Source organism: Enoplosus armatus, chromosome 7, assembly GCF_043641665.1.
Source record: "Enoplosus armatus isolate fEnoArm2 chromosome 7, fEnoArm2.hap1, whole genome shotgun sequence".
In the NCBI taxonomy this organism is placed as follows: Eukaryota; Metazoa; Chordata; class Actinopteri; order Centrarchiformes; family Enoplosidae; genus Enoplosus; species Enoplosus armatus.
The window spans coordinates 14,093,933-14,110,375 of record NC_092186.1 but is presented as its reverse complement, the minus strand read 5'-3'; the positions used below and the strand labels follow the sequence as shown (position 1 = coordinate 14,110,375).

At 40.6% G+C, this 16,443-nt stretch overlaps 1 protein-coding gene across 1 annotated transcript in view; it reads left to right on the top strand.

Moving 5' to 3' along the window:
- LOC139287346 (voltage-dependent R-type calcium channel subunit alpha-1E) overlaps positions 1-16,443 on the top strand; it is a 76,686-nt gene that overhangs the window by 10,174 nt on the left and 50,069 nt on the right. The window contains exon 2 of the mRNA XM_070908328.1: positions 11,069-11,335. Coding sequence (XP_070764429.1) covers positions 11,069-11,335 — 267 coding nt within the window. The remainder of the gene's footprint in view (positions 1-11,068; positions 11,336-16,443) is intronic.

The window sequence follows — 16,443 nt, the reverse complement described above, 5'->3', positions numbered from 1 at the left end:
TGCGATAGGATTTCTTTCAGCCATTGATGCTTTCAAGCCAAATGGGTTTAGCAAGGACTCTTAGCTACATCTAAATTGCCTTTTTTGGCCCCTATTTTCAGATTACAATTCATTGATGGGTTGTGTAGTATGTGGTCAGCATCAAGATCCACATTAGCTGTTGTTTGAGACTTGCAGGGAAACAAGCCAGAGACACGCCTGAAGTGTGTGTGTGTGTGTGTGTGTGTGTGTGTGTGTGTGTGTGTGTGTGAGAGATATTCATCACATCCATTTCCCCACAAAATCAGAGGGAGCCCAAATGTTGCAGCTGTGTGACTTATGTTGCTCCAGGAGGGAGTAGTTCTGATAAATGGGGAGAAGGATGCTGGGTAAGCAAGCTGAGCCGTCATCAATATCCAACATAGCAGAAAACCTGCGACTCCAGCGTCATGTCTGTGACCTCTAGTGGAGCTGCTGAGAACTGCCTACTGTGCAGACTCAGGCTCATGCATGCATTCATGAGACAAATAGATGGTGTTTGTAGCCTGTAAAGGGATCATTTGTTTATACCATGATGTTATTTTAAATTAATGGGCAAAGTCTAACTTTACAGGAGAAGAGAAGAGAATTAAGATACGCAGATATGATTATTTTATGCAGAGGTATGCAATGAGGAAGAAATAAAGAAAGTGACGCCTCACATATTTAAAGTTTTAAAGCTCTTTATAGGTTTAATAATGGCACACTGGAACTCCCCCCGCATGCTGAAACCTTGATAAAAAGATGCAGTGGCTAAGACTGAGAACTGATGAATCATTCTTCAATCTTATTCATCTCTAGCCCAAGTTTGATTTGATCCTGCGTGTGTTAAATTAGCGTTGTTTCGCCCAACAGAGGGCATTCATTATCCACAGTCTTAGTGATTCACTGCAGCCTCAGTCGAGCTCGTCTGCACAGTATGTTTTCCAGATCGGAGCAGCTGCCACTTAGTTAGTTGATGATGTGGGGAAATACTGTCATGTGGAGTGAAAAAAATCAAGCATACCCAATCTGCAGCTGCTGGGACAGTTTTAGTAATCTGAGTAAAGTGACAAATACACGAGATCATTAAACCGATAGCCTTGGATTGGGTCTTTGAGATTTTATTATTGTTGAGAGTGTGGGGAGAATATAAACACAATCACAGAGTTACCTGGTGTTCGTTTGGGTCTGTCAGGTCAGGATGGCAAATTTAGGTTAAATCCAGAGGTCCCAATGTAAACTGTTGACCCTCTCCTCTCCTTTGCCTGCATCACTCACACACACTGCTTTCATTTTTCCTGGTTGCCTGCCATCCACCAGCCTACCAGCCTTCTGCTTATGACTATCTGGCCCTTGCACACCTCTGTGGTAAATTTACAGCCGCCTGTTGACAGTATTGATCTGTCGGGCTGCCAGTTTGATTATTATTATTTTCATTCACTCTAATTTTGAGCCAGATAGATATATGGACTAATGGAGGGTTTCATTTTAAAAGTGAATAACCGCAGCACCAAGCAGTCACTGAGAAATCTGTATTCGTGGCTTTTTTGATTATCCCTCCTGCTTCCCTTTCACTGTATATTATGATGGATTTCCATCATCAGGATTTTATTTTATTTTTACTTTTGGTTTTGTACCATGTTTTTGAAATGTTTGGACCAAGAAAGCTCTCTGAATTTCTGCCCATTAATGCTGTGTAATAGAGATATTCCCCTAATCACCTAAATGTGTTACCAATGTGTTATTTCACCTGAAAACTACATTTAAGGTGTTTTTCGTTCCCCTCCTCTCAAGCTACCTTTATATGAATCCTTGTCTTGTGTTAATAGTTTATATAGATATATTGTAGAAAATAGAAAAATGGCTAACTACAAAGTCGTCTTTTGTCTTCCTCAGTATGTATGATGTCGCAGGATTTCATTAGTCTTGTTAACTATTGGTTACAACATCAAAACAACAGACAAAATGAAAACGTTATAGAATAAAATGTCTGTTTTACAGGGAATTACACAGCTGCTGAACATCATGAAGGGTTGATACACATAGTGATGATCAGGTCATCCACCTAAACATAGACAAACACTAAGCTAAGACAGTTAGACAACAGTATTGGTTGTTAGACACTCCCTTGTTCTTTTACTCTCCATTTGTAAAATCATTGACCAGAATTATGAAATTTCATCTTTTATTAGAATTATCCAAATAGAACATTGAAACGGATTATTTCTTCTGTCCCAATAAATAATGTAGTACCTCTATTAGTCACTAGATGGAGATAATTGCTCAGCAATTGTATTTCCCACCTCTCTTGACTTTATTCAAGGCTTACTGTGACGGTGACGTTAGTACCCATGTAAATTACTGTTAGAGTGATATATGAAGCTGACATTGGCCTTTTATTGAATATTAGATATCAGCTGTAAATGTCATTCAGCTGCACCATGATGGAGGCTCTTTCTTGACAGCCTGATAAATCTGCCATGACATCCAATTTTCTTTGCACTATTGATTCTTCAATTAACTGTTTAATTATGTCTTTCATGAATTTATTAGTCATTTAATGTTTCCCATGACAGTTAGAGTTTTCTGTGTAATTGGTGTGATATATCACATAGCCTCAAGAAACAGGTAACAAAGGGTACAATCTTTGTAAACAAAAGTGTTGGCCCAATAATATTTAAAATCTCTCCAAAGTTAATTTACAGTTTTGTTTTGTTTTTTACTTGAAGGACATTAGACCACAACTAAATTCAAGTTATTCATACTTTCTGATGCTGTAAAAGGTTTGTTTCCATCAGTAATATTTGTGAACACAGTAATAAAACAGGCCTATATTTTCAATTATGAACAGTGGAGAAATACAAAATGCTTATATTCAGAAGTCAAACTCTTCAGTTATATTTATGTATGTGAATACACTTGTAATTTGAATTAGCAAAAAAATAGCAATTGGTCTTTTAGTTAAGTTATTATTAGTGCATGAATACTACGACGCTCATCTTAACATGGACAGCGTGCTGCCAAAGACTGCATTGCAGTGTTTTTGTCTGCTGCTCAACTTCCTTGGGCCTCAGAACCTGTATAAAGCTTGTATGAATTAATTTCTCATAGGGTCAGTGTGAGGCTAATCCTCTTCCAAGTCAATAAGTTTACCAGAGCAGATTCAGTACTCGAGGAGGACAAAGACACAGCTGTCTGCAACTAATATCCTAAAATAGTAAAACTCTTTCTAAATTAAGTTGCTTAAATTGATTGAGCATCTCAGACCGCTGTGTATATGTAAGCATTTATGTTTGTTTTGTTATCTGGTTGATGATTGCAGAGCCCCATTCACTGCCCAACTGTTGCTTTAACCACTCTAAACCTGCAATATATCGGAAAACCAGGTTAACAACATGCTTGTGGACAGGGTCATTTGTCTGGAGACAACGACCATAACTCTGGTCCCCGTGGGGAACAATGATTTATATAGGTTATTCCATAAAATCTAGGGTTATGGCGACAGATTCACGGGGCTGAAAATAGGGGGCATGTCAGTTCAGTTGCTAGGAAACAAGTAGGAGGAAGACAACATTGGAAGGCAGAAATCTGGGTTGGGTAGAGAGAGAGAGGGTAAGACAGCTGGAGAGATAGAGGAGGGTGTGAGAGAAAGACAGAGAGGGAGTGAGCGAGACAGGCAGAGGAATCGTGCCGCAGGGTAAATGTGTTTCATCATATTTCCTTCGGGCACTGATGAAGGCCAGGAAAGAAAGCAACAGTGCTGCTATTTCCATGATGTGTTATTACAGAGACATGACTGTTAATTCTGCTGCCAAACCCACTTGTAATTATTCCTGTTTCTATGATCAAAAACACTTTCCCAATGTAAAGCCCAGACATTTAAATGGTGGTTCTTGTACAGCTCATTATTAACACACAGCCAGACAGCATGCAAAGACACACACACACACACACACACACACACGCACACATGCACAAAAGTCCTCTCATGTTCCAACCATTACCATCTCAATGAAGCTAAATATAGTCCAATCCCCCGGCCCCTTCATCTTGCCACATCAATAGGTCTGGCTTTGTCGTCTGCCTGTCCCTCTGTGTTTGCCTTGAGCTTTTCTGTGTCATGTTGAATTCTGGGGTCTGGCTGATGGCACACTGACCCAGCACAGCGGTTATTTTTGGGGAACTTGATAGGTTTAATGTGGGTTTTTGGAGATTTAAGCATCGCCTGATATACATACTAATTAATGAGAACACTTGACACATACTGACACTATGTTAAGTAGGTGAAAATACATCCAAAATACATTTTTAGGAATAAAAGTGTGTTTACATTAATTGCTTAGTATATCATCAACTCAATACAGTTGTTGTATCAGAGGCTCAGACCTCCAACTATGCTCTGAGCTCATTTTCACTGGAAACAGGGAAAGTAGTCCCTGGATTTAAAAAAAAATAGTTTTTACATTTACCAACATGGATATGTTTTCACGGACATTCAGCAGCATACATCAGCTGTGTGGACAGACTGTGGGAGCAGATTGTTTTTATGCCGATGCAGTTATGCACATTCATGATTTTTGTGTTTTAAGCCATATGTCTGAAATAATATGCAAAAACAGGCTTGATTTCAGTCCAAGCATAATGGTATCTGAAATCAAATGAAACGTAAAATTTAAGTGATTGGAACGATGTCTTTGGGTGTAAAAACAAGATGGACAACAGCTCAGCCAATGTTTTCTCACCTTTCGCAGCTCATTTACGGTGCATTTTGTGGCCAGGGACAAACGCACACTGCCCTGTACAGTAAGTGCAGTTCTATCTGAGGGGTGCATCTAATTAACTACCCCTACCATTATTGCACATGTATTGTAATGAACATCATGCAAATAAAAGGAGCAAATGTAAGAGATGATCATTTCTCATTCCGTTGGGTTTTGTGTGTTTTAAAATATCTGCCTCTAAAGAGCAGGTGCAAATTTACACAGGTATGAGGGAAGGTTGTGGTGGGGAAGGAAAAAATTTAATCAACTGGTATTCTTCAGAGACCTGCACTAAGAGAGAGAGAAGTAGCTCATAATAAACGAAGGCAGCATCTGACCAAACAAAGAGCAGGCAGGGAGTTACGGCTCTGTGGTCATTAATCCTCAACTTGAAGTTAAATTTGATGTTTATTGAGCTGCTGCCTCACTATGGCAGTGGTGAATACACTCTGAGGACATATACAATGTATTTTCAAAAGCTGCACACTCAGTGAATGTCAGCTTGAAATTTGACTTAAAAAACAACCCCTCTGTGTTTGGTGAGATATTATGTCCATTTAGTATTTCCACTCTCTTTCTAACTTTTTCAGTGCAGCTCCCCGCCATGTTTTTATGCTGCACCCACTCTGCTGTCATTGTTTCTATGGAGACACTACCCAGGATCCTTTGGTGCAAGGTCTCTTATTTGACGTGTATAATGTTCAAACCTCTAAAACTAAATATAATGTAGACTGAAAAAAAAAATAAAATACATCTCGGTGCACCAGACGTATGGCGGAAGAAAAGAGATGTAGTGAAGCACTTATGAAACTCTTCAAGGATGTTGATGTCATGAGCAAACTGCCTGTGTGTGTTTTTGATTGGCTTTTACACCTGCACATTTGAAGCCCCTCCAATGGCTAACCCTAACCCTATGGCTATCAACAACTGTGTGCGTCACACTGATGAAAATGTGTTGACACGTTTTACTCAGACAGACACACAGATTCCTTATCTGACGTGTCTGTCCGTCTGTCGGTCTCACAGCACTGTGTAAATAATGTGTATTGTGCTGAATGTGTTACTCACTGCACTAGCTGCCAGCAGTTACGCTCCTCCAATTACACTACTTGTCATTTAGTCAATGATTAATATTTCCTCTTTCTCTCCCTATTACTGTTCTCCTGCCTGACTTGGTTTCAAACTAACTTTACCCCACAAAGCAACAAAAATTAGAAACGGCCGGAGGTGTGTGTGTGTGTGTGTGTGTGTGTGTGTGTGTGTGTGTGTGTGTGAATACAAGTTTATCATTTAATATTTGTTCCATTCAGAATTTATATACAGGATCCAGACTGATTCTGTCCCCCAATAACTAAAGATAATAACTTCAAATGTTAGTTTCATTCATGTCATCTCATGACACAAACTAACCCTGAACAAGTTCAGTCCAGTAAATGCAAAATCACCACCTTGTAAACGTTGTTAATAATATTGTTAAGGAAACATGCACAAACAGTAAATTGGCTGTCCTGGTGCTGTCTGTTGTAGATATAATTTATTTCTGGGTTTGTGTGGATAGAAATGGGGTAAACTCTAAAGCAGGATGAGCCATGCCATGCGCAAGCTTGGTGGAAAGATGTTGGCAGTTGACGATGGAAACTGTTCAAATGGTCACATATGTCAATCAAACATGTGTCAAGTAAACACGCGCTGAGTTCACATGCGGCTGTTTCTGTCCCTCAGGCTAAGGAGCTAATTCGGTTACAAGACTATTAAGTGGAGAGTGCGTTAATGACGAGGTTTCAGATACAGGCCTGCCAGGTATCTCTGTTCACACGTTCTATTTTTGAATTGAAATCTTTGTTCACACCTCAGTCCTGTGGCACTAAGTCCCATTAAAACAGCCGGGACTGTCAACCTGCTGTCATGACAGCAGGTAACCTTGGTAACCCTGTGTTCCTCGGCTAGGTTTTTGCAATCTCTCACAGCTAGGAAAAGATTTTCCAACACTGACAACATGTCTACAATGTCAAATTAAATGTAATCTCTCCACCAATATTTGCACTCTATAACTAGTATATTAGTAGTATATTGTATAGTATATTGTTTTTTCACCACATAATCTGCTGTTTTTAGTAAAGCCAGCCCATAACCCAGTCAAAAAGTTTTATGGGATTTTCAACTTTTACAGTAGAATATTTTAGGGTGCCTGAAAAAAGAAGTTTAGTTATTTTTTGTTTTTTTCACAGTCCTTTTTGAAATAGCAGTTTATGTTGTAGGATCTTTGTCTGTACTTCTAACTGGAAAGTTAGCACTAACATTTGATAAATGGTTTATAACACACTGTAATGTAACTGTAAGCAGATATAAGGACATTTATGCATTTATTAATGAACAGTATTCGTCAGCAATGATAACTTCTCCTATGAAGACTAGTATTTATTATTTAACATTATTATAACCACTGTTTTACTATATTGTCAACCATCAAGTTTAGCTTGCACTTCCACTTACGAGTGCTCACAGGAGGAGTTATAGATGTTAACAAATACATGAATAAACACGAATATCTCCTTACAACAAATATTATAGTGTGTTATAAACAATTTATTAAATGTTTATAGACTGCCTATGAATGCTAAATAGGGGGACTTAAAGTACAGTGTTGCCCTAATTTGATTAGAATAGACTAAATACTGACACACCTTTAAGCTTCAGGATCCAACATTTAGAGTTACATCGTTTAAAATATAATCAGTCAATTTTTATGTCACCCTTGATAAGAGGGGTTATAAGCTGTAATTTATGACCTTATTAATGGTTTAAAAAAAAAACTTGCTAATGCTTTATTGATCTGTTATGAGCACTTGAACAACCGTTGGGTTGTCAGGTCATGAAAAATCCTCCTCCGTTAGCATGACACTTTATCTTTATCATTCAGATAACTTACAAAGTGGTACATACTAACCTCAGGGCCGGTTGGTTTGACCACTCTGATCAAAGTGGGAGTGAGAGGTTGATCTGAGCCTTTCAACAAATACACTGAAGTCATGTTTCAGTTGTGAGCAGTCACAGAAAAATTAGAGAATTAGAGAAAAAACTACCGACTCAAAGCATCATCATCAACAAAGAGGCTCTAACTGCTTGCTCTCTGCCTTTTTTCCAGGACCATAATCCTTCCACCCTAATCATTCCTGTTGCTAACACCTAATTACCATAATTCACCCCTCACCTCTCCTCCAGGAAAGCTGTGGCCGCTCCACCGCGCTCATCCTGGCAGAAAACAGTGGAATGATATTACTCGCTTACTGCCGCACAGAGGAAGTGGCAGACGTAACGTTTCTATTAGCTGAGACTGAAATAACAAAAAGCAAGTAAAAGGTGATTTTTCTTTCGACAGCTTTTTGTCTTATAACTGGAGCAGACTGTTATAGGAACATTTGTACGTCTCTTCTCACCATTTATAATGAGGAGACGTCAGAAATCTGTCTGTTATGTCTTCTATTTTTAATGCCCGTAATGTGTTGGCGCACTAATGAGTTGGAGGCCACACACCATTGATCACTGCCTTCGTCATACCACCATCACTAAATACCCATCAGTGTCAGCATCGTGGTTAACTCTCCTGTGGTTCATCTCTTCCTCCGACTTCTGTTTCCATCACCATCAGTGTACTATCTCAGTTTTAAAAAACATATGATGTTGGCTGGTGAATTTAACTTTGCACGGAATCTCTCAGCTTGATGTTCTTTGAGAATAAAGGCTTTTATTCAGGTATCTGCTACATGCTTTATATCCTTTCTTTAATAGGGCCTCGTCTTCATTTAAAGGATAAGGCTATACTTTTCTTATTGTCAACAAATCCCATGCAAAGACCAAAACCATCAATGCGTTAGTCCATTTCTCAAGATTTTCTGACTTACCTACCCTATGCCTACGCTGTGGCACTCCTCTATTGGTTCCTATAGAAGATGTAAATCTTTAAAATCAGCTCACAAGTGTGCAGTCTTATTTTTAGTTAGTAGCTTAGTTTCGTTTTTAGCAAATGTCACTGAAATAAAGGTAAATAGTGCATTTGTTGGACTATTTTCAGCTGTGAAATAATGTATTATTATGCATTTGGTGTTCTAGTATTTACAGAAGCAGGATGGTGGGCAGTATGTGCGATTGACTCAAAATAAACTACAGTTCCCATATGTAGCCATATGTTCATTGATGTGTTTTAAGCAGATGGCGATCTCTCTGTCTTTGGTTGAGACAGAAATATCTCAACAAATTGGATTCGATTTTGAACAGACATTCACAGTTTCCCAGAGAATAAATCCACTTGACTTTGATGATGCTCTGACTTTTTAATCATGTTATCTTGCAGGTCAAAGTTTTCGCTTATTTTGGGAAATGTCTCAACATCTACACCAGTATATTTATTAGCAAAATCCCTTGACTTTTTCCTCTAATGCCATTATGAGGTTGTCATTTGTGGTTTTGAGTGAAATGTCTCAACAACTATTAGATGGACTGCCTTGAAATTTGGTACAGCCCAATAGGATGACCTGTAACTACTTTGGTCATCACCCGGGTCAAAATTTGTATTTTTCCAATACTTTTCTTTATGACCACATCCATGCAAAGCTAATGACATCCACCTCCTCAGTTTTATTTTGTGTGTTTTCCATGGTTCTATAGAAAGGACTAAGCAATATCAGGCTTTGGCCAGATTTCATCATTCATCATTGGTTTTGCTCTTTTCAAGGGATCTGTTGACAATCAGAGAAATATCACCAGACTTATCCTTTAAATTCTTTTATTTATTGCTTGTTTTTCATATCTGACAGATGTAACATTTCAACTCCACCCTTCCAACCCAACAGCCCCCGCTCTCCTATTCAGTCCCTTCATTGTGAAAATCCCACATCCTCACGAGAGTATGATCACTTCCAGCCAGCACACAGCAGCCCGTCTCCCCCTCACTATCGTGCCTTACAATAGTATGTTCTGAGCCCTGTAATTAGCCCAAAGATGCTTGCTGCTGTCCTCCTGGGTGTCTTGCTGGCGCTGGGTTTTTCACAACAGGTGTTTACTCCCCTCCAGATCTGATGCGTGACCAGCATTCAGTCTGCTCGCCCTGAGGCGTGACAATGCACGCGGGCTGAACGACACGATGTGAAGCCAGTATCTCAGCGTGGCCCCCTCTTCAAATGGTAGCTGACCACGCGCAGAAAAAGAAGCTGCAGTGATCCTACATTAACCCGTTAGTATTGTACAAGAAAGTTCAGCGAAAGCACAAAGTCAGTGAAGGTTGTATCTTAATTACACGTTCAGTATCTTTTGTTTACATCATCTCTGCTTGTCGAGATGGAGGCAATGACATCTAATATTTGTTTTCATTGCCTTGTGAATGCATGTCTGTTTTTTTTCTGTGAACACACTGTTTGTTAACTAGTCTGCACACAGTAAACTGCATGTGCAGGGTTGGACAGAGGTTAGAGAGGTGTGTTGATCCTGTCGCATTAGGAGACACTGTTGTCCTCTGTCGTCCTGCTCCTACAGTGCTACTTCCCTCACTATCCCACTGACTGCAGACCAGACGGATTGAGGCTGTTCTTTTCCTCTGTGTGACACGCAGTTGACAGCTTCTTTTTGTTGGCGTTGTTTCGGGGGGGAATGTCGTGGAAAATGCCAAAGTTTTTTTTTTCTTCCGGTCGTCCTCTTACGCATGCAGTAGGATAGTGCCCTCGTGGTAGGTGGTCAACAGAGAAGAGGAGAGAGGAGACGGGAGTGATGTGAATTACTCAGTGGACTGTTGCCAGTTTATTTAAAAATCCAGGGATCAACCCGCTTCTCTGCTTGTCGCGCAGGGGACTGAGGATGGCTGAAGAAGACGTGACCTGTTGCAGCTTTTCTTCAATCTATTAGTGTTTGGATGGATAAAACGCTGCAGAATGAATCCGTTTTCACAGCTTCATTTAAGACGACGGATTGTTGAATGAGGCTGGAATGAATCACTTTTTGGGTTTGTGTCCCTTTTTTTTTTACGCAGGGCGCACTTGAAAGGGGGGACTCGACGTGCTTCTTTTAACCGGGCTACTCACTGGACCGACTGGAGAAAAATCCGTAAATGTTTTGAACAGATTTCGAAGTTGAGGAACACTGAGCGTGGTGTTTTTTGCGAATAAAACTGATGATGGACTAAAAGTGGTCTGGTTCTCGCCGCTCCGCCGCTGCCACACGGAGCGCAGCACCGCGCCCTGCTTTCTAGGAGACTGTAACCTCCTTTCTGTCTCCCTGTCTCACCCTGTCTTCCCTCCCGTGTGGTTTGCTTTCGACAGAATGGCCCGGTTTGGAGACGACGTCCCGGGCCTGCTGAGCTCAGGGGATGGAGGGTCTGAGCGCAATCGGAACCGCGATGGTGCGGCCGTGTCCACAGGTGGCATCTCCCCAGCCTTCAAGCAGACCAAAGCGCAGCGTGCCCGCACCATGGCCTTGTACAACCCCATCCCGGTCAGGGAGAACTGCTTCACCGTCAACAGGTCCCTCTTCATCTTTGGCGAGGACAACGTGGTCAGGAAGTACGCCAAGAAAATCATTGAGTGGCCATATCCTCTTCTGCTTCATGGTGCAAATGAAGCGGGTAAGGTGTGAAATATACAAACACATTCATCCGAGATGTGCAGGGAGTCGTGTAGGAGGGAATTACAGAGGTGGGTAAACTGGGTTCCAGTTTGACAAATAAACATAGAACAAAAAATGCCCCCCAACCTGAATACAACTGTCTCATATTTACACACACGTGCACATTTTCACAGAAGGCTGAAGTCCTTAGGCAGCCAAATTCTCGTTTTAGAGAACAGTGTCTATGGGGAATTTCAGCACCATGGACAGCACACACACACACACACACACACACACACACACACACACACACACACACACACACACACACACACACACACACAGAGGAGTTCAGTCAGGGAATTGTTTGAGTGATAAATTACTTTTTTGGTAACTTAATTGATTAATTAAATCCAATACTGTACAAAAGGCTATTTGGAAGTGATAAAGTAGGACATGAAAAAACAATCACAAAGTCAGACTTTTTGAAAGTACCAGCAGCATTATTTTACTATTTATTGAACAATAATCTTAAATTGGATGGCATTATATATCAGTTGGACTCCGGTTATGACAGTAACTGTTTCTAGACAGAAAATAACTGCTGCAGAAGGGAGGAGGTGTCAGTGGAAAGTGGATTAGAGGAACAAGCAGGAGTTTCTCTGTTTATGGCTGTGAATCTTTTCTGTCAACAAAAGGCTATGAAGACCTGCTGCTGCCACCATACTGTCCCCCCTGATGAGTTACAGTAAACAGTAAATATATCAAACTCATCTAGAGCTGCAACGATTGCTCGATGAATCCATCAGTCAATCGACAGAAAATGAATCAGCAACTATTTTAATAATCGATTAATGGTTTCGGTCTTTTTCTAAGCAAAAATGCCATCTCAGGCATGTTTCTGGTTAAAACTCTTCATTGTGAGGATTTGCTGCTCTTCTCAGTTTTATATGACTGTAAACTGAATATCTGTGAGTTTTGGACTGTTGATCGGACAAAACAAGACATTTGAAAGACATTTCCTTCGACTTTGGGAAACTATGATAAGCATTTTTGTAGTATTTTATGTTCTGTTGCGGCGATTTGCAGTCCTAAACTCAACCACTTATCACAACATGACCAACTAAAACGTATCTGCCGCTATCTGCCTAAATACTGCTATTAAATCTGAGAGTGGCATTATCCAAATCTATATTACGTAACACTTTTATTCATTTTCATTAGTGCTGTTCTCAAGCCTAATGACTTGCTCTTCCATTACTGAAAAGAGAGAGAGACTATATTATTTCCTCTGCCTGTTGTTGAGGATAACCACACGCAAATGTCCATTGGTGGCGTGTTTGTGCTGCTGCTGTGCGGCCCACCAGGTGTCCGGGCCAGGTGTGGCCTCTTCACTGCTATTGTTCTGCTCCATTCAGCAGCTTCCTGACTGACTGGCCTACTGCTGATTTTAAAAAACGCAGCAAATAGAATGAGTGTGCTTCTATTGTGGACCGCAGCCTATTGTAGTTTCCTCTGGGTTTGCCCGTCCATTGAGGTGATTAAAAATAGAAACGGGACGAATTTCAATCAACAGCTGAAGAGAAAAGGGTTGAAGCGTGTGTGTATGTGTGTGTGTGTATGTTGGTTATCGCATTACAGATATATTTGAGCCCACCGTCTTATAGTCTGCAAGAGTATTAGCTTTAAATCAAAATACGGTGTGTGCTGTAGTGACCAGAAGGAAAGCAGCCAGACTGAATAACCTCCAGGTTAATGTGCTGTTGTGGAGGGAGTGTCTCATTACATCTAATGAGCTCTACTGTATCTGATTAACAGACATTAACAGGAATTATATGTAATGATGTCTGACCACTGCGTCATATGCTATTACAACAAGTCATTACTCACTGAGTCATACTATAGTATATTGTTTGCTAATATGGTTTTGATGGGAGTGTTGCTGAGCTAAGTGTTGCTGTGCTCTGGTCAACTTCCACTGTGGCTGTGATGAGAGGCTCTCTACAATATATGTGACTCATGTTTGGAGTGAGAAGATTCATGCAGTAAATACATCAGTAAGCACAAATAAGAATACATACAAACATGTAAACAATGACGCGCAACATTGACATATCATCTTAAGCTAATATGGTGAACTTGTTAGCAAACAGTTGCCTATTTATACATCCAGTAGTTACTGTGCAACATTATCCTTCATTTGTTGTTTGTGTTTGTGGCCACCTGGCCACAGGTAATAATTTTATTTCGGTTTATCACTATGAGCTTAGTGTAGGACCTAAGTTTAAAAACACCTTATGGTTTTACAGGGGGTTAAATGCTGGATTATTTCTTGGCCGGGAGCAGTGACTTCCTGCAGTCTTGTCATCACTGTGAATTAAAGGAGCAATTTGATATATTTGGCGTGCAAACCCCTTTTTTGTACTTTTATAACCTCAGCCCTTTCCTGAAACGTAACATAAACCTGACTCTATTTTTAATCTTAAAAGTCCTAATCCTTGAACAGTCCTTTTGGAGAAGTAAAAACCACCCTAAAACATCCTCATTTCCCACAAATGTTCTTGTTCTCATTGTCCAAAACTCAAATTGGTCCTCGCAGAAATAGAAATACAAGAACACACACGCACACACAATCTCTGTAGGGCGTCTCATAAAGGTCAGCCGTGTGTTTGGAGCACAACTTGCCGCTGTCACCTCGCAGTAAGAGGCTCTTTTTTCTCTGAGTGCTCAATTAACAGCAGATGATCAATTGAGGAATTATCCAGAGGCTTCCAGGGTTGAGTGCTGTGTGTGGGCTCATGAGAGCATATTACACTATGTTTTGATATTTATTTGAGTGCATAGTCTCTCTTATATGCCTCTGCACAAGCTCACAGGAGTAAGAGGTGGTTAAATGTGTGTGTACATGTGTGCGTCTGACTGTCAGCCTTCCTGGTTGCAGTGGATGGAAGGCTGACAGAGGCCTGGCAGGGAAGAGACGGGGCTAATTAAGCACACGGCCTGAGTTTAGTGTGGCAGGACTGGCAGCTGCTCCTCCTGTCTGATCCCCACTGGGATCCCCTGCAGCGGGAAGTTTCCCATTGAGAAGGTACACTTCTAAATAATTGATTGTTGGATTTAATAGAGTTTGTTTCATCGGGGCACACAAAAATAACCAGGTGCCTGCTTTTTGTCTGACTTCTAAGTAGGAAACAGTCAGACATTTTAGGAATTGGACAGGAAATGTCACTGCTCTTTTTTAAAACTATGTTTTAGGTCTCACTCTGAGGCCTTACCAGGATTTGAAAAACACAGATGGTGATTTAATTAAGGGTGCATTTTAGGTTGTAAATTCTTTGCATATGCCTCTAGGGTCAGCTTATACTTGAGGAAGACCATTAATTTTGCTCTGACTAAATTGCATCCTTGCATGAAAAATGGAAATGGAAAATTAGCAAGGAAATGACCCTGGTGTCCCCAGTGCAGTTATGGTTCTACTCTCATTTATTTCCAATTACAAAAACATTTTTTCTACTTATTGCTTGCTTTTTTACTTCTTTAATGAGAGCAGATTTTTGAGTGAATGTAGCTGTGGAACATGAGACTAGTAGTTGTGGTCTTGCACTATGCTTAGTATGCTCTGGTCTCCAAACAGTTTACAGAAAGTTAACATAACCAATCTAGAAAACCTCACACATGAGGTATTCTCCACCTTCATCCTCTGGCTAGCTCGGGTCCACTGGACTGTATATCCACCTGCCTCTATATTTCCTGACAGAGAGGTGTATATAAGAGTTGTGGGTTGTGGCTCTGAGTTGACACGATTTACTCTCAGGACTGAACTGAACTATGGTCATATTTATCCTCAGGATTGATCGGCTGGCTCAAGCAGGCCACTGAGGTGTGGATGTGATGTGAAATTTAAGAAAGATTGAACTATGTTTGATGCAGCGGTGCATAAAACATCTTTTATCTTACACATATGACAATGATAGCTCAGTTTGAATTCTCAATAGAAATTGATGTTGTAGTGTAACAGTGTTTTCTCATTCCCCAGGCTTAAATAGAGTTATGTTTTACTCCAAACGGAGATTACACCCCTGGCTTTCCTCTGTGTTTGTATATTTAATGCTGCTTTCTGCCTTTAACACACACTCATACACACACGCGCGCTGCTGATAATTCACAGATTTTCAATAAGCCAGGCTCAGATGCCTGTGATTCATTTAGATTTTCACCTCTATGTAATAATAATCACAGGGGCTTGGCTCCAATCTGGGCTTGAGCGTATTCACAGATGCACAGGGCATCACACTCTGTCTCCGTGTCTATTTTTACACGCATGTTTGAGGAATCGAGGCAGAGTGCCAGCGTCACTGTGAGTCACAGGATTGCTCACGAGACGCCTCGCTGCTAAAACTGGTAGACGATCCGTGATCAACGTCACACTCCAGAGCAGCGCAGAGGAGGGGAGATGGGTTTTGGTTAAACACACTTGTTGAATGTGTAACTTATTGTGACATCAACAGCATGGAGAGTGCATCAGAAAGACTGCAGAGGCCTAATCAGTAATTACAATGGATAAAAAGACTGTGTTGATATGAAGGGGGGTTCTCGTTGTCAGGAACCAAGAGAGTTCCCATCACTTCTAGAGCTCTTTAGCATCTTTCAGCTCATTGTTTTGGTTTTCTGAACTGCAACTTTGCTGTTTTGATTTACTTTCAATGCTCTCAATGCGTCATTTTCGCAGCAGGCAGCTGTTTTCAGTGACAAAGCTTTAAAAACCCACCGTACTTTACCTGCTCAGCACCAAACAGCAGGCAGACAAAGTTAGCAACTAGCTGGTGAACATAGTGGAGCATTTAGTTTCCTCAAAACTAAACAACTAAAGCGCTAATTTTCTCAGGAGTTGGTTGCCAGAAACACACCGCCAAATGAATAATAATGTTGCTCCCTGAATGTGTAATAGGCAACTGTTCGCTGTAGCAACTTAAAAGGTGACAATATGCTTACTGCCTTTTTCCAAAACATCAGTTACTGCAGGTTTGGATGCTTTTTATGCTGAAAAGAATAGAAATCGTTCTTTAGACACTCTTAAGCAGAACAAGGAGAA